General features: G+C 39.5%; 1 protein-coding gene across 7 annotated transcripts in view; it reads left to right on the top strand.

Moving 5' to 3' along the window:
• The window catches only part of WDFY3 (WD repeat and FYVE domain containing 3), a 283,525-nt gene that overhangs the window by 158,044 nt on the left and 102,709 nt on the right, over positions 1-22,772 (top strand). For all 7 annotated transcript variants that reach the window (XM_070791719.1, XM_070791718.1, XM_019963046.2 and 4 more), the window contains 9 exons: positions 2,884-3,098; positions 5,368-5,480; positions 7,902-8,133; positions 9,511-9,611; positions 9,763-9,981; positions 13,743-13,924; positions 18,092-18,323; positions 19,802-19,962; positions 22,216-22,327. In XM_070791719.1, coding sequence (XP_070647820.1) covers positions 2,884-3,098; positions 5,368-5,480; positions 7,902-8,133; positions 9,511-9,611; positions 9,763-9,981; positions 13,743-13,924; positions 18,092-18,323; positions 19,802-19,962; positions 22,216-22,327 — 1,567 coding nt within the window. The remainder of the gene's footprint in view (positions 1-2,883; positions 3,099-5,367; positions 5,481-7,901; positions 8,134-9,510; positions 9,612-9,762; positions 9,982-13,742; positions 13,925-18,091; positions 18,324-19,801; positions 19,963-22,215; positions 22,328-22,772) is intronic.

Raw genomic sequence — 22,772 nt, 5'->3', positions numbered from 1 at the left:
TTTGGGGCTTAAGCCTCCTGCTTCTGGTTTTCAGTCTTATTCTTACAGTAGCCTGAGGACTTCTCCATCCATACAGCACTGATAATAAAACTTCTAGGTTAATGGTGAAAAGATTCTCCACAGTGAGGGACACCCAGAGAGGTTCACAGAATTACATGGAGAAGAGAAGAGGGAGGAGGGAGATAGAGGCGACCAGGAAGAGAAGAGGGGGAATCAAAAGGGGAGAGAGCAAGCTAGCCAGTAAACAATTCCCTATGTGCTCTCTACAGTCTGGAACCCTCAGAGAGGTTCATGGAGTTACACAGAGAAGAGAAGAGGGAGGAAGGAAAGAGAGGTGAGAAGGAGGAGAAAAAGGGGAATCAAAAGGAGAGAGACAGATCTAGGCAGTGCTCTGTTTCCTAAGTGTTCTCTGCAGCCCAGAACACCCACAGAGATTCACAGAGTCGGGTTGATAAGAGAAGGGGAAGGGAGGAGATATTGGTGACCTGGGGGAGAAAAAGGAGAGTCAAAATGGGGAGAGAGTAATCAAGCCAGTAATCACACTCCTAAGTAAAATGGGTAATGAAGATTGGATTCTTAAATGTACAAAACTGATAACAAGTACTATAAAGCAAAGATTAAAAATCTAGAGGTCAGACTCTCAAAAATAGAATATTAAAAAAAAAAAACCTATCATAAAAAGTATAAGAAATATATATAAAGTTTGCTTTAAAAATAGTGTGGGTTTTTTTTGCAAGGTAATAGTAGGTTATAAAAATGAAAATTAAAGGAGTAATAGAGGACTTAAAAAAAGAAAAAAATTTTTTTTAATTAACAAAAAAATGATAATAGTAAAAATATATCTAGGAATTTCTCTGGAGCTGTTGTGGGCAGTGTGGGGTCAGTTCAGTTTCAGATAGTTCCTTGTTCTAGCTTATACTTCTCAATATCTATAGGCCCCTTCTAGTGTAGTCGGTGTTAACTACAGGGATTTTCATCTGTTGCACCTGTCACTTGCAAAGCGGTTTCCTCTGTATATTTGGCTGCTTCTGTTTGCGGGTCTCTTCAGTGTCTATCTAACTTCTGCCCTGACACAAGGGGGCGAAGGTGGTCGGTCTCTTGTTTAGGCTCACTTGTTCAGTCGTGCTGTGGGGAGGGAGGAACACTGCAAACAAATATCACTGGCACGTGTGGGGAGTGTTCGCAGTGTCTCGGCCACACTTGGATCTGCCCCTGCTCACAGCATGTGTGCTTTCCCAGTCTATACTGCTCAGGCTGCAGGTTGCTATGCAGGGAGCACGCCCAGGGTTGCACTTCCCAGGTCTAAGCCGCTCAGGTTCAAGTTCTCCAGTACTCCACAAAGGCGCAGACTCGGTTGGGCCTGCGTTTTGTGCCGTACCCGGTACCAGCCTTGGTTTCCGGGCACGCCCGTCTCCCGTGTGCCATGTGTGTCTTTGGGGAGCTGATCTCTGGCTGCGACCCTCCCGGCAGATGTCAACTGTCCAGAATCTCAGGAAGTCTTTGGTTAGAAACTGGAAGCCTGTTCGCAGTTTGGTAGAGGATGCCCTCTCTGGGACTGAGTTTGCCCCTTTCTCGCTCTGGCTGGCACCCGCCTGACCCCTGCCTCTGGCGGGGAATGGGCCGCCGGTCCGCAGCCGGCTAGCTCTTCTCTGGTATTCGCTCAGTCCTTTGTTCTGTGAGCAGGCTAGCTGTGCCTTAGGTTAGGGCTCAGGAGATAGTTCTCTCTCTCTCTCTCTTTTTTTTTTTCTTTCTTTCTCTCTCTCTGGCTATCCCCCAAGTTAGGTTGCTATCTCACCTTAGCTCCCTCAGATTGCCCTCAGGGCATTCAGGCCCGGTCCTTACCCTAAGCAGTGCCGCCCGCTCCTCTCCGTTCACCTCTACTTGCTGGTGGTAGATGCGAGCGTCTGGGGTACTTCTCTGCTGGGAGTTGCCTTTATGCACGTAATCTGTGGGTTTTATTTATTTATTTTTCCTCCCGGTTATGTTGGTCTCCAAGATTCGAAAACTTCCCCCAGACCCACCGGTGAGAGGATTTCCTGGTGTTTGGAAACTTCTCCTCTATTAAGACTCCCTTCCGGGGACAGATCATCCCTAACTCTTTTGTCTTTCTTTGTATCTTTAATATTTTGTCCTACCTCCTTTCGAAGACAATGGACTGCTTTTCTGGGTGCCTGATGTCCTCTGCCAGCATTCAGAAGTTGTTTTGTGGAGTTTGCTCTGCATTCAGATGTTCTTTGGATGGATTTGTGGGGGGAAAAGTGGTCTCCCCGTACTATTCCTCCGCCGTCTTAGGACCACCCCTGTTTGTTAAAATGCAAGAGGATTACTTCTAGTGCTAAAATAATTCTGTTTCTCCTTGTAAATCCTGCTTAGCAGTGATAATTGTTAATAAGACCAGGAGAGAAATAACTGAAGATACCATTTTCAAGCTGTTGATGTATTTTTAGCTGTAGCACTAGAGTTTGGATGAACTAGAGTTTGGGTGACCAGTTTTGTTAAAATGCTGTATGGTCTCTAAGGCCTAAAGTGTCACGAATATTAACTATAGGCTTTTAATGTGATTATTTACCTACCATGAAAAAGACTTTAGACAAAAATACTGTTACTTGTATATAGTCATGTAATATGATGGACTTGAAAGAGAATGGAGTCTAGCTGGATGCTGGATATGCTTCTAAAAAAATGAAGATTGGAAATATTTCCTTAGTCCTGTTCCGGGATTATTTTGTGCCTCTATGCCAGCTACTTAATTCATCTAAATGTAATTTGAAGTGTCTAGAGACACCTCATATTGAAAGGTGTGCTTCACATTTTAAAGAGAGAGAACTATCACTTATCTTATTAAGAATGCCCTGGTGTCACGGATTTCTTTGTTAACTCCAGCATGCCTTGGACCTTCAACTTGCCGTGGCCAATATTTTACAATCCCTGGTGCACACGGAAAGAAACCAGCAGGTCATGTGTGAAGCTGGTCTCCATGCACGACTGCTGCAGCGGTGCAGTGCCGCTCTGGCTGACGAGGACCACTCGCTGCACCCACCCCTGCAGCGCATGTTCGAGCGATTAGCCTCTCAAGCGCTGGAGCCCATGGTGCTCAGGTCAGTGCCCTCTCCTCTTCACGTTCAGATAAGCCGCCATGAGTGATGGCCGTTTGCAGAGTCTTAGTAGTCAAGAGTTCTTGCTCTATAAATATATATTCAGTTACCTGTGGGCAAAACCAGACCACCACCAAAATGGGCAAAATTCTCAAAATATAGAAATAGATAAGTCTAGTTATTAGTAAAAGTGATGTGTTTGTTGTTGGCCGTTTCTCCTCCTAGAATCCAGCAAACTCACCATGCTTTAAAAACGAAGTCATGTTATATTTATATGACTTGCATTTACTTGATAGTTATGAACACTTTATGAACTCTTTTAAGAAACACTTTTTAAATTTTAAAATCGTTACAGATTCAGAGGAAGTTGTGAAGAGAGGTTCTGTTGTCCATCCTCCAGTTTCCCGCAGTGGTGACATATTATGTAACTACAGTGTAGCATCAAAACCAAGAAACTGACATTGGTACTATGTATCCATGTACACTGTAGTTCCCTGCTACTTATCACTTGGGTCAGATTGCTGTAATCATCACACAATTAGGGCTTCCTGTGTGGCAGTGGTAAAGAATCTCCCTGCCAATACAGGGGGCATGGGTTTGATCCCCGGGTTGGGAAATCACCTGGAGGAGGGCATGGCAACCTGCTCCAGTATTCCTGCCTGAAATCCCATGGACAGAGGAGCCTAATAGGCTACAGCCCATAGAGTCACAGAGTTGGACACAACTAAGTGACTAAACAACAACAGTTTAGTTGTTTAAACAACAACAATTAAGATGTCCCAAGGCTCTCCCCAGTGCTACCCCTATATTATCATATTCACTTCCTTAACTCCCGCCATCTCTAATCCCTAGAAACCACTAATCTGTTCTTCAGCTTCATAATTTTGTCACCTTGAAAACGTTACATAAGTTAAATCATACAGTTTATGACCTTTTGTGATGAGCTTTTTCTGCTTATTACAGTGCCTTTGAGATGCATCTAAATTGTTGTATATCAAGAGTTTCTTTCTGTTGCTGAGTTGTGTTCCATGATATGAATGTACCTTGCATAATTTAGCCATTCAAGAAATAGGTATATTTGAATAACTTTTTTAATATAAAAAAGTTATTTTCATCTGTGTTTTACAGATAAAACATTAAAAAAAAAAAGACTTTCCTTTAAGTTACTTAACCAAACATATTTAATGTGTAAATCAATTTGTCCCACCTTAAAAAAAATACACTGATATATCTTATCACTTTAAGAATATTAGTTGCTCTCTTTATAAAATAATTTTTTTCTGCTGTAAAAGTACCTCTTTTTCATAAACTTTTAAAACTTTCTTAAAAATGGTTGAACTCTATTTGTAATTAATATTTTTTAACTAACCCCACGCTAATGGTGGATTAAGAAAAACCTTTGCAGGTTAAACAGTATTGTACCAGGCAGTGTGGTAGTCCTTATTACACTAACTAATGTGTACAGTTCATTATTACACTAATTACACTACTGAGACGGTCTCTGCTTACTTTGACCATCACATTATGGATGTATTCAGAGACCTAAAGTTTTGAAAGCAGCATGGAGATTTCCCCTGATTCTTTTTGGTGATCTGCTACTTTAAAAGTAGAGAGAGTGAATGAGTGAGGGAGAGAGAGTATCTCATACCTAATACTTGTATTTACTAAATAACTTATATTGCCTGCTTAAATAACCAGAGTAAGCAATGGAAACCAAGCATTTCAACAGGCTTGGTTTTCACAGTGAATGAATTATCAGAAGAGAAGGCTGCATGGTGGTACAAGCACCTAGCTGTCAATAATCCATGAGTTACAAGCTAATTATATTGCATTCTCTCTGTGAAAAACTGACAAAGGGTACCTGACTTCTAAATGTTTGGGTATGTTGCTGTATGGACTTGAAAATTCAAAAAAATCTTTTTTATTTTATTTTTTTCCTTTTACACGATGCCATAAATGACTAGGTATAAAGGGCTTCTATTTGTATAATCCCGTAACATTTCACTATATTTGTATCACAAATGTGATTTGTATCATATTCCAGGAGAACATGCTCTTCGGTTTTCATTTTCTAACTTGTCACAATATTTTGTGCTCTTTTCAATGGTTTGTGGTTAAAACATAAAATTAACATTGTGTATTATAAAACTGTTTGGATTGCTTTAGCATTTTTGGTTTGTTATAATTCATTAAATCACTTTTTTGTGTGCTTAGTTTATGAATTATATAATGTTCTCAATCAAGGAACAACTTTGCTTTGTCTCCTCTTTAGGGAGTTTTTGCGTTTGGCAAGTCCATTAAATTGTGGTGCCTGGGACAAAAAACTGCTAAAACAATATAGGGTCCACAAACCAAGTTCACTGAGTTTTGAGCCAGAGATGAGAAGTAAGTTGACTTTTGAAATTCCCTTTTCTGGGTTTATCTTATAAATGAAAATCCTGTAGAGGATGAATAGTATTTCAAGAGAAGTTCGACTATGGAATAAAAGGGTTTGTTGGGTTTTGTTCATTGTTATTTAAATAGAAAAACATAAATCTCATTGATTGACTGGAGAAGCAGTTGATAGGGATGGCGGGGGAAGCATTAATGTAAGCAACATCCAGAGAAGATGAGAACTATGTAAAGAATAATCCTTGGTTTGGAAAGGGGATTGCCTCTTTCTCAGAGGATCCATAATTTCTCTGCCTTTCTCAATTAACTTTTGCTGCCTGGACCAGGGTGGTTGATTGGACTATTAAAAGACTGAGGCTTTGCAAGACAATTGGTGCAGGAGGACATGAAGAATGGGAAATTTTAAATGCTAATAACAATAGTTGAGGAGAATGGGATAGATAGAGGAAAAAGCTAGTGCAAGGCTGGGAGAAGAGGAGCGGATCACTGGGAGGGAGAAGAGTGGCATGTCTGAAGAGCAAATGTAGTGAGAGGATAAGAATGGGAGAACTGAAAGAAGGAGATAGGATAATAGCAATCAAAACTGGAGCAGTGAGACGAGCAAGGAAGAGGACTGTGCCCAAATTTTGGCTCTGGAGTGAAGCAGAGGCAAAGCTCATTGGAGGAAAGGTGATCATAGAAGTGGGGTGTTAGGTTGACATCCCCCAGTACGCTGGCAAGAGTTAGTACAGGGAAGACGGGGGAGTGAAATGCCAGCAGTAGTAGATGGGGGACTTCCCTGGTAGTCCAGTTGTTGAGACTTCGCCTTCCAGTGCTGGGGGGTGCAGGTTCAGTCCCTGATGTGGGAGCTAAGATCCCTCATACCTCATGGCCAAAAAACCAGAATGTAAACAACAGAAACAATATTGTAACAAATTCAATAAAGAATTAAAAAAAAATTTTTTTATAAAAATATACTTAAAAAAAAACCTGACAGTTTCACAGAGAGGGCTGTGATAGGATTGCTCATGAGGAAACTCCAAGGAATAGAAGTTTTTGATAGAAGGATGATGGGAAGGTGGGTTAGCAGAATGTAGGAGCTGCCTACCTGTCCATCATGGACCATGGAAAAGCACCAGATTCCATCCACGCACAAGCTCTGGGGAGAATGTTCTCACTAGAGAGCTCAGTTGCCCTGGATTTCCTCCCAGCATTAATTCTGTAATTTGTTGGGTTTTAATATTACAGTTTATTTTGTCTGATTATTAGCCATAGTTAAGGCTCTGTGTTGATGAATTGAAGTGACCATTACTAGTGAAGCAGGAAAGAATAAAACTTAGAAGAGTAGAAGGCCCCTTTTTTTCCTCTTTTTCTTTTTTTAAATTAGAATGCCCATTCTTAAAGGATGTAGTTCACCCCTTTTTTCAGGCGAGAATCAAAGAGTGAACAGCCTTTAACCATTATTTCAACCTTAATATTTCCTGTGATTTATCAGTGATGAGCAAATACTGTGTTCTGGAAACCTGAAGATCTTTCAAGTTTGAACACAGTTTTATTGGAAGACGAGTATTTCAGTTTTTCTTATCAGTTAATATACATCCCCTGCATGTATATATATTTTTTGTTGTTTTTGTACTTTGCATAGTTCCTTAGAACTGACAAATACAGTTCCTTTCTCTAAGAGAATACTGAAAGGTGTTTATGGTTGCCTGAATGGTTAGCACACTTAAGAGGGAAACAGGTAAATTCATAGGGTTCATCTTGAGAGGGAATATTTTCTCCATGACATTTGTGATGTATTCCTAAAAGAATAGAACAGCTTGTATAAAATTTATTTTTTTGTTCTTGAAATTGTTTACCATTTGCATGCATATAGGGATTTTTCAATTCAAGTATTTTTGTGATCACATGTTTAATAGTTAGAAGAATTAAAAATGGGGAGAAAATGGGAGGAGCAAGTTTCTGCTATTAATGTCTGATTTTTTTTTAATAAGAAAAATGAACTGTTTCCTTTATAATGCTTCTCAAATATTTTCTTCTCAAAGATAAATATTAAATAACTTTGTGGAATAAAAGTATAATCTGGTTTCTATGAACATCATTAATTGTAGTTTATAATTTTACTGTACCTGTGGCTTAGATAGTGATCATTGGTGATTTTTATTCTTTTTCTATCTGATTTATACTTGTACTCTGTAGTTGCCAACATTTCTGCAGTGTTTTTATTGCATTAGTAATAAATAACAAAGTAAAAAATGATGATATTTAAGTTTTAAAATGAACATAAATGAAATTAAAACTTTAGACTTTAAAAGTAAAATTATTGTGTAGATTGAAACTGAAAGAATAGTATTTAAAAATTAATCAGTCTTGTTAAAGTCATTGTTTTAGAAATCTGCATGATATTCTTCCCAAGAGATTTTCTTTGACTTACAGGCAGTATGATCACATCCATGGAAGGTCTGGGTTCTGATAATGTTTTCAGCTTACATGAAGATAACCATTACCGGATAAGCAAGAGCCTAGTGAAATCTGCAGAAGGAAGTACTGTACCCCTAACCAGAGTGAAATGTCTGGTCTCCATGACAACCCCACATGACATCAGACTTCATGGGTCATCAGTTACTCCAGCTTTTGTTGAATTTGACACATCCCTTGAAGGGTTTGGGTAAGAAATTTGCAAGGTAGCCAAACCTTATATTATTTTATGCCTCAGTCTTGCCTTTGACAAATAGACCTTTGGTTTTAAATTTACTCAAGTACAATACAGTATATTTTCAAATGATTGAGTTTCAATCATTGAGTTTCAAATGATACAATACAGCTATATATTTTCAAATGATTGAGTTCTTGAGTATGTTATTTTAAAGTTTTTAGATTTAATTATTTTCAATTATTATGCTAAATAAGTTGGTATGGTATGGGAATCAGCAGTTTAAGGTCCAGAGTCCAAATCTGTTTTTGAAAATTCTTTCTTTTTTTGTAAATTATGTTTCATTTTAACACAGCCACATTCATTTATGTATATACATTATTTATAATATTTTCATGTTGGAGTACAAAATTGTGATAGAGACTATCTAGTCTGCAAAGCATAAAATATTCATGATCAGGCCTGCTCAAGAAAATGTTTATCAACACCTGATTTAGTACAATAAAGTTACAGATAACATACAAATTAAAAGGTTTTGTCATCGTTTTTTTCCCTCAAATGACCTAACTTACTAGCTTACACATTATATGTATTCAGTTACTATCACATTAAATGAGTAAATACTTGCAAGTGGCAGAAAAAAACTATAGTAGTAGAAGTAACAATAGAGTCTAGGAGGGGTTCCTTGGTGGCCTAGTCGTTAGGATTCTGGTTTTCACTATGCTGGCCCAGGTTCAGTTCCTGGTTGGGCAACTGAGAATCCTGCAAGTTGCGAGGCCAAAAAGAAAAAAAAAAAAAAATAGAGACACTCTTCTGCTTATAATTTCTTGAATAAAATATATTAATCATTTTTAAAAAAGAAATCTAAAGCAAATCTAGAAGAGCATATTTATAAGTCACTTAGCCTCAAAATGGATATAAATACTAAAAGATCTATATCTGTGCTAGTTTTTTGAGGGATTCTTATACGTAAATTGTGTTTTAAGAACATTGTTGTGTATTATTATCAGACAGTGAATAAAAACACATTTGGGACTGGGCGAAACTAATCAGAACAGTGTTGGCAGAGGAGAGTGACTCACCAGGAAGGGCCACAAGGGACTTTGTCTATAAATATGATGATGAAATTGTTCCAGTATCTTGAACAGGGTTATACATTGATGCATTTTACCATGTGCAAATTATACGTGATTTTTTTTAATTTAAAATGTCTTTTGATATTCTCATAATTAAAAGAAGGGAAGGACTTTGTTAGGCATCCAGACTTATTCCATAATCTCTTATCTCTGATTACCCTTAAATAATGGTAGTTTGTTTCACTGTGGTAAGTACATAGCAATAAGAGAAGAAAACAATTGCCCTCTAAAATGTACTTTATCTTTTACTTAATAGCTGCCTGTTCCTGCCCAGTCTGGCCCCTCATAATGCCCCTACAAACAATGCTGTCACAACAGGTCTTATCGATGGGGCCGTGGTCAGCGGTATTGGTTCTGGTAAGTATTACTTTCTCTGCTTATGAGATTCTTTTTTTTTTCCAGCAGACTATGTATTATTTAGAGATTTTGCTTTTTCTGGCACCTTTTTCAAATACAAATATGAGTCAACACAAACTTTCTCATTGTTATTTTTCTATTTTCACTTTAGGTGAACGATTCTTCCCTCCTCCATCTGGCTTAAGCTACTCCAGCTGGTTTTGCATTGAACATTTTAGTTCTCCTCCCAGTAACCACCCAGTCAGACTCCTTACTGTTGTTCGCCGAGCAAATTCTTCTGAGCACCATTATGTATGCCTTGCCATAGTTCTCTCTGCAAAAGATCGGTCTCTGATTGTCTCCACCAAAGAGGAACTACTCCAAAATTATGGTCAGTATCTGCCTTTTTCTTTTTGATTCCTGGCAGTTATTAAAAGTACCAAACTTCATTGTAATATTCAGTTTTGAGGTCCAGTGGTAATTCTTCTCTCATTTAAATTATTATAGAATAGAATAGGTTATATGATAGCTTGAAGATTGTTTACTGGTGAAATTTCAGGACACTTTCACTTTCAAAAGAGACTTAGATAGAAAACAGTGGAGAGAGGTCCTAAAATAAGGATTCATCTCTGCTCGCCAAGAAATCACAGCTTTTGCTAGGAAAGCAGGATGCTTGTTTAATACATTTTAGTAAGGATTTCCATTGGCTGTGAATTCTGCTTGACTAATGAATATTCATTGAGCACCTGCCCACCATATGTGCCACTCTGTGCTAGACACAATAACATTTTAATTACTTTATTCACTGCTAACCTTCAAGGCTTAATACTGACCATTTAATAATCCTAATTCTCTTAATTCCCTCCAACATGCCATACCATTACATTGTTGACTTCAAACTCAAGGTATTCATGAAGATCTTCCTAAAAGATACAAGTAAAATAATATAGAAATATCAGTTCACTGAATTTTCTTTGCTCTGAATATAAGCATTTGTATATAAACATACCTCTTTTTTATCATCTGATTTTGTCTTTTAACTAATTAAATAAAATAATAGCATATATTGCTTCACCTGTAGTCACTATTCACTTATTAATTGAATATGAATATTAACTCATCAGTTGGATAGTAAGGCTTCTTGTCTTAGGATTCTTAACCACGATCAGCACAGAGTTAGGTATCAATACAGGAACTGCTTTAAAATCCTTTATTTGCCCATTTTGTGGCATTTGATTCTGTTTCTATTTTCTTCCTAATTAAGACTACCTCCAGTCTTGAGATACCTACTCCCTCTGTTCTTTCACTGTCTCTGACCTCTCTCGCAATTTCTTTCAACAGCTTTCTCTTCCATCTTCCTCTTAAAATTCATATTCTTCAAGCTTTTGTGTTTAGTCTTTGTACTCAACCAGCTTTTCATGAGAAAACATCAATTTTCTGTTAGCATTATGTCTTTGTAACCTCAGGGACACTGTGAAGTTAAAATTTTTTAATTTGTGTCCCAGGCTTTGTCCTCATATGTTCACTGCACGCTAGATGTCTTAATGTGAATAAAAGTCAACAGAAATACTTGTTCTTAAAATCTGCATTTCCTTCTGTTCTCCTGTCTTGGTGAATAGCACCCTAACTAGCAGTTATCCCGTCTTCTGTTGTTGTTCAGTCGCTGGTTGTGTCAGACTCTTTGCAACCCCATGGACTGCAGCACACCAGGCTTCCTCTCCTCTATCTCCTGGAGTTTGCTCAGACTCATGTCCATTGAATTGGTGATGCCATCCAACCATCTCATCCTCTGCTCTCCTCTCCTCTTCTGCCCTCAATCTTTCCTTGCATCAGGGTCTTCTCCAGTGAGTCATCTCTTTGCATCAGGTGGCCAAAGTGTTGGAGCTTCAGCATCAGTCCTTCCAATGAATATTCAGGGTTGATTTCCTTTAGGATTGATTGGTTTGATCTCCTTGCTGTCCAAGGGACTCTCAAAGAGTCTTCTCCAGCACCACAGTTTGAAAGCATCAATTCTTTGGTGCTCAGCTTTCTTTATGGTCCAAGTCACACAGCTATGCATGACTACTGGAAAAACCATAGCTTTGACTATATGGACTTTTGTCAGCAGAGTGATGTCTTTGCTTTTTAATATCTTGTCTAGGTTTGTCATAGCTTTCCTTCCAAGGAGCAAGCTATCCTATCTAGATACCTCAAATCATCCTTGAAACTTCAGCTGGGAAGCTACCCCCCTTTCTACTCAGTCTTGCTGTACTGTCGCTCCTTAATGTTCCTTGAATTTTCCTTTCCTCCCTATACCCACTGTCATAGCCTTTGTTTATATTCTTTACCACTTACCTGGACTTCATAGATTGTAATTTTTATTTTGTTGTTGTCCATTTACCCTCCCAGAAGTCTTAAGTTCCCACTCATGATACTTGTATTTTTGTAATCTGGACCCTACTACCTAAAAATTGAAAAGGGAATAATGAGTTAAGTGAATAATAATGGAGAATTTGGAAAGAGGTTAGAATTTAATAGAAAAGTTTGGATTGGGGATATTTCAATAAAAAATGTTTTCTAACTATATCATTCACTGAATATAATTTATAAGACTACAGTAGTTAATATATCATTGGAAATTGTAGTAACATATACATTAGTAATATTAACAATATTACTTTTATAAGCATCTATCCTCTGATCAGCTACAGCTCATTAAGATGCCTAGGTAACTTAAAGTTGTCAGAACCAGTTGGCTCACTAAATATCCTGAAATACCACTGAATGCTGGGTATATCTTAGTTTAAGCCTGAGTCAGAATGTGAAGCTCTCAGAAAAATTTTTCATCTTCTACAGCTCTCAAGAGGATTCAGTCTATTAACCAGGGAAGGGAGAGGGAAGAGTTCTTGGTTTCACCCATACCTCTTTATCTTTTCTTTTGCATCCCTTAGTCCATGACGCTAGGCCCATCAGTAGATGTATACTCTGAATCATCATTTAAAAATAAAATCTTGGCTTTTCAGTGTATGAAAATATTTTAAGATTCCAAAAGTATGATATTTTATTTGTGCTTGTTTCTTAAAATAATACAAACTTTTAATTGTTGGTATATTATATGAGTTTGTCCTGAAAACCACTGGGTCTGCATTAAAGTAAATGGTTAAGATTAGCTCTTTTTTAAAAAGTTTTCTTGGGTTGTGGGGAGGAATGAGTTTTTAACATCTGGATTTCTGCTGCTGTCCTATCTTCTTTTGAATTCTTATAAAAGATAAATTAATTTTAACTATTTTAGCATTAAGTTAGTACTTAACGCGTTATATCCTGGCATGATATGGCAACATACTCGGTAGCAGAGGCAAGCCAGATTAGAGTCAAGAAATGATTGCAAATGTTAGCAGATCCCCAGAGCGAAAGAAAATATCTTTCCAATTAAAAAAGAAAAAATTTTCCACTCCACAAATCACTTTGTTACCAACAGTCGTCAGCTAAAGGTCAAGGCTGTACAACTACAAAGTAAGAACAAATAGTTGCCCCCCTTGTATCACTGAACAGAGCATAAAGCAAAAATAAACTGTTTAATTTTCTTTTTTATTTTTCTAAGTCTATAATTGAATGCATGTTAAACTATGATTTTAAAAGATGTTTTATAACAGACCATAATGGGTAGTATTCAACTAATCTCTTTTTTTGTCTGTCGTAAATTTATTTTACAGTCTATTTATTTTTCATTTCATTAGTTATCATAACTTTGATTATGACCGTGCATCTTGAGCAGAAATGAGTGAAATATGTCCCAGGTTTTACTTTTTACTACAGTTAAGTTATTCAATGAATAAGGTATTTTTATTTACATCATCATCATAATAGTCTGGGCTTCCCGGGTGACTCAGTGGTAAAGAATCCGCCTGCCGACGCAGAAAACATGGGTTCAATCCCTGGGTCAGGAAGACCCCCCTGGAGAAGGAAATGCAACCATCTCCAGTGTTCCTGCCTGGGAAATCCCATGGACAGAAGAGCCTGGCAGGAAACAGACCACAGGGTCGCAGGAGTCAGATGCAACTTAGTGACTGCACAACAGCAAGATGTTAGCCCAACAGAGTGGAAGTCTCAATGTGAATAACTGTAGAATGAGGATGATGATGAGTTTTCAATTTCTTCCCCCTCCTCCTTCAGTTGATGATTTTAGTGAAGAATCCTCTTTCTATGAGATTCTGCCATGCTGTGCTCGCTTCCGTTGTGGAGAACTGATCGTTGAGGGACAGTGGCATCACCTGGTTCTGGTGATGAGCAAAGGGATGCTGAAGAACAGCACTGCAACCCTCTACATCGACGGCCAGCTTGTCAGCACTGTGAAGGTGAGCGTGCTCAGAAACCCACCTTACAAGACAGTTCAGTGGTGTGTGCAAAGCATTTATGTGTGTGTTTGCAAGCGTATTTTTTTAAAATACTGGCTTAATTTTAATTTGTCCTTCAGTGCCCATTTAAAACAGCATGTGAGAGTCATGTGGCAGGCTAATTCATGTCACTTTATTAGAAATGAAGGAGGTGTTACAAGGTACTGAAGGTGTTAGTGAATAGCACGGTGCTTGAGCACTGAAGGACAAGGACAGTGCAAGAGCACTGAAGGACAAGCACTTGCCAGATTGGAAAGTGCTTTTTCACCATAGAGAAACCAGTTGGATGGCTGGAAACCAGATTTGTTGTTCTTGTTATTCAGTCGCTAAGTTGTGTCTGACTCTTTGCAACCCTCTGGACTGTAGCCCGCCAGGCTCCTCTGTGGGATTTCCCAGGCAAGAATACTGGAGCCAGCTGCCATTTCCTTCTTCAGGGGATCTTCCCGACCCGAGGATCGAACCCTCATCTCCTGCATTGGCAAGTGGGTTCTTTACCAGCTGAGCCAAGAGGAAGCCCCTAGATGCCTCAATAAACAATGAACACACTATTTTGTCATTTCATTTTTACTACTGTGTGCAGTCCAGTAGATTCCGTTTTCCTTTAGAGTTTGAATGGTTTTTATTCATATTTGTTTTCAGATCAACAGAATTAGTCCCTGAAAATAATATTGGGTGTTTCCTTATTGTTTGTTGAATGAATGAATGAATGAATGCATACACATTACTCTCGATAGCTATAGTACAGTTTTCAGAAGAGAGGCAAGAGAGTTGAGTAACCAGTAAAGAATCCAAAGGTCGTTTTTTAAGTCAGGATGAATTTTGCATGTTACTTTCTACCGAACTGTGTTTGCTGCTGCTGCTGCTGCGTCGCTTCAGTCATGTCCGACTCTGTGCGACCCCATAGACGGCAGCCCACCAGGCCTCCTGTCCCTAGGATTCTCCAGGCAAGAATACTGGAGTGGGTTGCCATTTCCTTCTCCAATGCATGAAAGTGAAAAGTGAAAGTGAAGTCGCTCAGTCGTGTCCAACTCTAGCGACCCCATGGACTGCAGCCTACCAGGCTCCTCCGTCCATGGGATTTTCCAGGCAAAAGTACTGGGGTGGGGTGCCACTTTAGCAAGCTCTTAAAGTTCTTTAACTTTGAAAAGATGGTATCCATTTTTATAGAGATATCGCTTGAAAGAAGCAACAAAGATGAATCGGGCCTTTTCCGAATTGAAGTTTAAAAAGTAGTGAAATGGGCCGCCTTTGAATACATTTCCTTCCTTAAAGATATTTTACTGTGACATTGTTTCAACATGATAAATCCTGAAATGAACTCTGTGGGAATAGTCATATGTTTTCTTCGTATACAGGATTGCATTTGAAATGGGCTTGTAGATTCTTTAGAAGGTTGCTTCTTCATTATTTGTAGTATTAATATTATTGAAAATAAAAATGTCTAACTTCTAGGATTGTGAAGTAGGAAATTTATTACTGATACATTGATATCATCATCATCATTACTATGCCTGTGGGAAGTCACAGTCCTGTGAAACTAACCTTAGGTCAAATGTTGGTCTTCATACTCCTACTCTTAACATCACAAGGAACTGTTCTTTAATGCACAGAATAATAGGTGTGATCTGAAGCTGGGACAGTGTTAAGACAAAACAATCTGTGGAAATGTTGCACACACTTGTCAACAGATGAGAGCTGCCTGTGCTGTAAGAAGCTACTTGATTTCCTGATCTCTTACACTCTATAATTATATGTTTATTGTAATAATTGAATGACAGTTTAAGCATCTTGTCAGTAAACAGTAGTATAATTTCAAATCTAAAAATATATTTTTCACTGAGATTAAACTGTGTGTATAAATTATAACCCCCTTCATGGATCACAGCCTTGTCGTGGAGAAGGGGTTCGCATAACTCAATGGAGCTATGAGCCATGCCATGCAGGGCCACCCAAGACAGATGGGTCATGGCGAAGAGACGTCAAGGGAATATTTTATGCAAGGATGGGCTTGATAAAGGACAGAAATGGTAAGGACCTAACACAAGCAGAAGAGATTATAAAAAGGTGGTAAGAGTCCACAGACAAACTATAAAAGAAAGGGCTTAATGACCTGGATAACCATGATGGTGCAGTCACTCACCTAGAGCCAGACATCCTGGAATGGGAAGTTAAGTTGGCCTTAGGAAGCATTACTATGAACAAAGCTAGTGAGGTAACAGAATTCCAACTGAGCTATTTAAAATCATAAAAGATGATGCTGTATTTTAACAGCACTTAACATTTTAGTTACACTCAACATGTCAGCAAATTTGGAAAACTCAACAGTGGCCATAGGACTAGAAAAGGTCAGTTTTCATTCCAATCCCAAAGAAAGGCAATGCCAAAGAATGTTGAAACTACTGTATAATTGTGTTCATTTCCCATGCTATGCTCAAAATTCTTCAAGAAAGGTTTCAGCAGTATGTGAACCAAGAACTCCCAAATCTACAAGCTGGATTTAGGAAAAGCAGAGGAACCAGAGATCAAATTGCCAACATCTGTTGAATCATAGAAAAAGGAAAGGAGTTCCAAAAAAACATCTGCTTCTGCTTCACATCTGACTGCACTAAAGCCTTTGACTGTGTGGATCACAACAAGAGGAAAAGTCTTAAAGAGATCGGACTATGAGACCACCTCACCTGGCTCCTTAGAAACCTGTGTGTGGGTTAAGAAGCAACAGTGAGAACCAGAACTAGTAACAACAGACTGGTTCAAAATTGGGAAAGGGGTGCAACAAAGCTATATATTGTCACCTTGCTTATTTAACTTATATGCAGAGTACATCATGCGAAATGCTGAGCTGAGTGAATCCCAAGCTGAAATCAAGATTGCCAGGAGAAATATCAACAACCTTATATATGCTGATGATACCACTCTAATGGAGAAAGTAAAGAACTAAAGAGGCTTTTGATGAAGGAGAAAGAGAAGACTGAAAAGGCTAGCTTAAAACCCAGCATTCAAAAACCTAAGACCATAGCATCCGGTCCCATCACTTCATGGCAGTTAGAAGAGGGGAAAGTGGGAGCAGTGACAGATTTTATTTCCTTGGACTCCAGAATCACTACAGACAGTGACTACCGCCTTGAAATTAAAAGACGCTTCCTCCTTAGAAGGAAAGCTATGACAAACCTAGACAGTGTATTAAAAAGCAGAGACATCACTTTGCCGACAAACATCCGTATAATCAAAGCTATGGTTTTTCCATTAGTCATATACAGATGTAAAAATTGGATCATAAAAAAGGCTGAGCGCCGAAGAATCGATGATTTTGAGTTGTAGTGCTGGAGAAGACTCTTGAGAGTCCCTTGGACATGAAAGAAATCAAACCAGTCGTTCATAAAGGAAATCAATCCGGAATATTCATTGCAAGTAGTGATACTGGAACTGAGGCTCTAATACTTTGGCCACATGATACAAAGAGGAGCTCATTGGAAAAGACCCTGATGCGGGGAAAGATTGAGGTGCAAAAGGATCAGGTGGTGGCAGAGAATGAGATGGTTAGATGGCATCACCGACTCAATGGACACGAGTTTGTGCAAACTCTAGGAGAAGGTGGAGGCATGCTGCAGTCCACGGTGTCACAAAGTTTTGGAGTGACTGAATGGCAGTAATGGCACAAATTATTTAATACTCATTTTTCTAAGATTTGTATAGCACTTTACTCATTCATAATAAAACTCTTAATGCAATTTTATTCAACACACTCACATTGCAAGTGTTATAACTAATTGCAAGACTGCCTGCCTAACCATAGTTGGAAAGTTCTTTTTATATCAACCTGAAAATTCCATAACAGCATCATTAATTTCATTTGCAAACCAGAGAGTAGTAGTGTCTCTATATTTGTCTGTTGCCCTTTCTAGCATTAGGTGGTTTATCTGTATTACAGAGTTTAGTTACAAATTTCCATCTTGCGCATCCGTTTCTAGAATCTTGGCCTGCTCTTATCTTTCCCAGCTCAACAACATTTGTATATTTATAAAGTTGTATGGCCCTGGATAATGAAAATCTTCATTTGAAAAATGATTATTTTCCTAGTGACAGTGTTTGGGGTTGACTCTCACAAATTTGCTTTCCTTTTCTTTACAGCTTCATTATGTTCACAGTACTCCCGGGGGCTCAGGCTCTGCAAACCCACCAGTGGTTAGCACGGTCTATGCCTACATTGGTACTCCGCCTGCCCAGCGCCAAATTGCTTCATTGGTTTGGCGCCTGGGACCTACACACTTTCTAGAAGAAGTATTACCTCCTTCAAATGTTACTACCATTTATGAACTAGGACCAAATTACGTGGGAAGCTTTCAGGCCGTATGTATGCCATGTGAGTAACTTATTCTTTGTTCTTGAAATCATGTAAGACTTACCTCCTGTGATATAAATGTGTGAATAAGTGCATACGTGTAGATAAGATTATACATTACGTTTGTCTAATAAAAGGGCCTTCTCCTCTGCGTTCAGCATGAAACTTGACCCCTCTCTGCTATTCAGAATGCTCTCCTCCACTAATCATCCCATCCATCCTTGTTTCTTGTCTTCATGTCTGATCACTAGTTTTCCAGTTTCTTTTCTTGGCTCCAAGATGTGGGTGTGTACTTTTAACAGTCTAACCCCAACCTTCTTCTCTCTGTCATTTCTCCTATTACACGAAGCCGTTTAAAATGTATGTCCTTTGGGAAAAGGAAAGAAGGAAGAGTCTGACAAACACACACATAACATTGTTTAGCTTGGACCAGTTAGCATCAGTTTGCCTCGTCTCTTTATTCCTGCAGTCCACTCCTGTTATCCTTTATTCCAAAAGGAATTTAGAATCAGAGCGCTGATGTTAAGCTCAGTTCTTTGGTAGTGCTCTTTCCAGATGCTACCTTCCCTTCCCTCATTCTCATTCTGCCAAAGTTTTAAGTAGATTTGGGACAAGTATACGATGAATGATAATAGTACTATGACTATGTAATTTTGCTTTCACTTAGTTTCTTGATTCAGATAATATCTAATAATAGCTAACACTGACTAAGCACTTAATATGTGCTGAATAAATTGATACCCAAGAAGGACATAGCTGTTCTGGGCCCCTTACAAGTATCCATTCGTCTCCTCAAAACACCAGGACTCAGGAACTATTGTTATCATCCGCGTTGTATAGATGAGGGAAATGAGGTGCAGAGATGTATAGGTCATGCAGCTTTTAAGTGAGAAAGCAGAGGTTCACACTAAGTCACCTTCTTCAGAACTACTCTGCTGTGTCTACTAGAGGAATAAAGAGAGGCGTATATGAGAGCTCTCACTGGGGAGGAGACCTAATGCTACAGAGCTCACATGTTCCACTCATTCACTTGTTCCTTGGAACCAAGAGAAAGTGTTTTGTAATTCCGTTGGTCATACTTAGAACTCTTCTTCCTTTACGTTGTGCTGCATATTAAGTATATTTTAAGAGTAAAACTTGGGATGCAAAGCTTTATGTTATTTAGTCGCTAAGTCATGTGCAACTCTTGAGACCCCATGGACTGTAGCCTGCCAGGCTCCTCTGTCCATGGGATTCCCCAGGCCAGAATACTGGAGTGGGTTGCCATTTCTTTCTCCAGGCAAAGCTTTGTTGACTGGGTGATTTTTCCTTATTTTCTAATTAAAGAAATAAATGAAGAGCTGGAAATTAAGTAAAACAGTTTATAAATTTTAGCTCCTTGTTCCACTTTAAAAGATTTTCAAGGCTCCCCATTTAAAAATAATGATAAGAATTAAAAAATTGTCTTAGGATCAAGAGAAAAGCTGATAATTTTGAAAAGGATTATTCTTCTTTTGAAGGTAAAGATGCAAAATCTGAAGGTGTGGTCCCATCTCCTGTGTCATTAGTACCAGAGGAAAAGGTGTCATTCGGCCTCTATGCACTGTCCGTATCCGCCTTGACAGTGGCGAGAATCCGGAAGGTGTACAACAAGCTGGACAGCAAAGCCATCGCTAAGCAGGTAAGCAGAATGATTTCCCAATGGGTCACGGCTGATGCTCCCTGCAAAGGTGTTCCAGAGCTTTCTCTGGCACCCCCCTCCCCCACCCCGTCCCCGCCGCCAAGCAGGAGTGGTTGCTAAAAACAGCATTTTTCATGTATTACTTTGGTTTATTTTGCTTTGGATTTAAGCCACAACATTTTTAGCCATTTAGTGTAATCTGGAAGAGTGAGAATTTCCTTCCAAGTGCCCAGTTTATATTCTTATATTTTCATTGGCAATTAATAAATTGAACCTTAGGAAACTAAAGAACAGAACTGCTATTTTAATTTTTTTTTTTTTGGATAACTTACTAAACACCGGGCACCATTTTGTTCAGGACACAGCAGTAGATGAAGAGTAAATCCCTGCCTTTATTAACGTTCTTACATTCTAATGGAAGAGACAGACAGTAATAACGAAAGAAATAACCTGATCATAGAGTCTGTTGGAAGACGAAGAGTGCTATAGAAAAACCAAGCCGGAAAGGGGAGAGAGAGGCTGATAGTTTCAGTGGGAGGGTCGGAGGAGGCTTCCCTGAGAAGGCGAAATTGGAGCAGTCTTGAGAGAGAGAAGGCGGCAAAGAATGATGTATGTATGGGGGGAGGGGAGTGGAGTGTGCATTCCAGGGATACTAGTGCTGAGGCCCTGAGGGGACAGTACAGGCCTGCCAGAGAGGCAGGTGTGGCCAGAACGACGGGAGAGAAGGCCTGGGTAGTAGGCCAGGAGAAAGTGGGGTCCCTTGTTCTGATCCGAAGAAAACTATAGGAAGAGTAGTTTGGGGGCCGGTGAGGGAGATGTTGAGAATTATGTTTTGGAAAACTTTGGTGTCTCCAAGAGGCTTCTCAAAGCCTCATGAAAATAGGAGTCGGTTCAAGGGAGAGGTTTGAATGCTAGGGTTGTTCCTGCTGCTGCTGCTAAATCGCTTCAGTCGTGTCCGACTCTGTGTGACCCCATAGACGGCAGCCACCAGGCTCCCCCATTCCTGGGATACTCCAGGCAAGAACACTGGAGTGGGTTGCCATTTCCTTCTCCAATGCATGAAAGTGAAAAGTGAAAGTGAAGTCACTCAGTCGTGTCCAACTCTTCGAGACCCCATGGATTGCAGCCTACCAAGCTCCTCCGCCCATGGGATTTTCCAGGCAAGAGTACTGGAGTGGGGTGCCATTGCCTTCTCCAAGGGTTGTTCCTAGGTGGTGTTAAAGCCACAAGGCTAGGTGCAGTCACCAAAGAGGAGATGCAGGTAGAGAAGAGGAAAGGTTTACAGACAGAGATCTGGCACATTCCAGTGTCACGGCCCTGGGGGGATGATGAAGAGCCAGCAGGGAAGACTAAGGAGCCAGCCCGAAAGGAGAAAGCGAGGAGAGTCTGGTGTTGAAGGCAGAGATTTGCTGTGGCGGACGTGTCAGAGCAGTCAAGAAGGGTGAAGGCTGAGGACTGACTGTCAGGTTTAGGAAGGTGGAGTAGTCAGTGAGCTTGACAAGACATTTTGGCTGTTGAGGGGAGGCAAAGCCAAGGGGAAGGAAATCAAGAGGCTGGAAGGAAAGGATTTGGGAATAGTAAGTATTGACAAGCTCTTAAGCCAGAGGCTTGCCTGTGAATAGATATATCTCTCTGCTGAGAAACATAAACCACATAAATTTAGTTCTACAGATAACAACAGAATTACGTCTATGAATTACATTTTTTTTTGCTTTAAAAGCAAATTGTGTATGTCTGTGCAAAATACATTCTTTTGTGTGGGCATGTTTTATCCATAAACTTTTGAGCAATTTATGTGACATTTATTTGCATACAGTGTGAAACAATTTTTTTTTTGCTTTCATGTTGAACTTGTAAACTTTCCCCTTGCCCCTGTTAGGGTGGACGCGGACAGTGCCTTATATTCATTCTATGATATTCACTGATCAGAAATACTGGGAGGCAGTGAGTGTTGAGAACCTTTACACCACAACTGAGTTTCACTCAGAAGGACTCCAGAGCTATTCCCCAAGACCCCCTCACCACCTTTCTCTCAGTGGATTGTATTAATATTTCACTTGCTTCCTCCGAGTTTCCACACCTTTGCAAGTATTTGCACGTTTTTAAAAAATGAACGCTCATGTTTTTTTAACATTCTGAGAAGTCGAGAGAGCAAAGTTATGTTCCCCATTCATGTTCTTTTTTCTTTTCCAGTCAGAATGTTGAGACCGTTCCTCTCTCATGACATTTTTTCCTTTCCTGTTTGTTCTTCAGTTAGGCATTTCCTCCCATGAGAACGCCACTCCTGTGAAGCTGATCCACAACTCCGCAGGACACCTCAATGGGCCCGCACGGACAATTGGGGCCAGTCTGATTGGATACTTGGGTGAGTCACATTGCCTTTTCCTTTCGGGCTTCTTTGTGGTGCTGGTTTGGTCACTGAGTCACGAAAACTTTTTGTGACCCCATGCTCTGTAGCCCACCAGACTCCTCTGTCCATGGGGTTTCCAAGGCAAGAATATTGAAGTGGGTTGCCGTTTCCTTCTCCAAGGGATCTTCCAAACCCAGGGGCTGAACCCAGGTTGCCTGCATTGCAGGCAGGTTCTTTGCTGCCTGCGCCACTAGGGAAGCCCAGTATATAGTGTGGATTCCTTTTAAAATTAACGAGAAGTGTTATGCCAGTCAGTGTCCCACATGTTTATCAGTCCTTGGCAATTAATGTTCCATCAGCGTCCACGTCTCTGAACTTTTTCTTTTTTGACCATACTGTATTGCTAAAAGTTTCCTTTATGGTAAGGCCCATGGTAGTTTTTCTTTGTTCAGCTCAGGAG

Source organism: Bos indicus, chromosome 6, assembly GCF_029378745.1.
Source record: "Bos indicus isolate NIAB-ARS_2022 breed Sahiwal x Tharparkar chromosome 6, NIAB-ARS_B.indTharparkar_mat_pri_1.0, whole genome shotgun sequence".
NCBI lineage: Eukaryota > Metazoa > Chordata > Mammalia > Artiodactyla > Bovidae > Bos > Bos indicus.
Note: the sequence above shows the minus strand (reverse complement) of the source record. Positions and strands in the feature narration are given on the sequence as shown.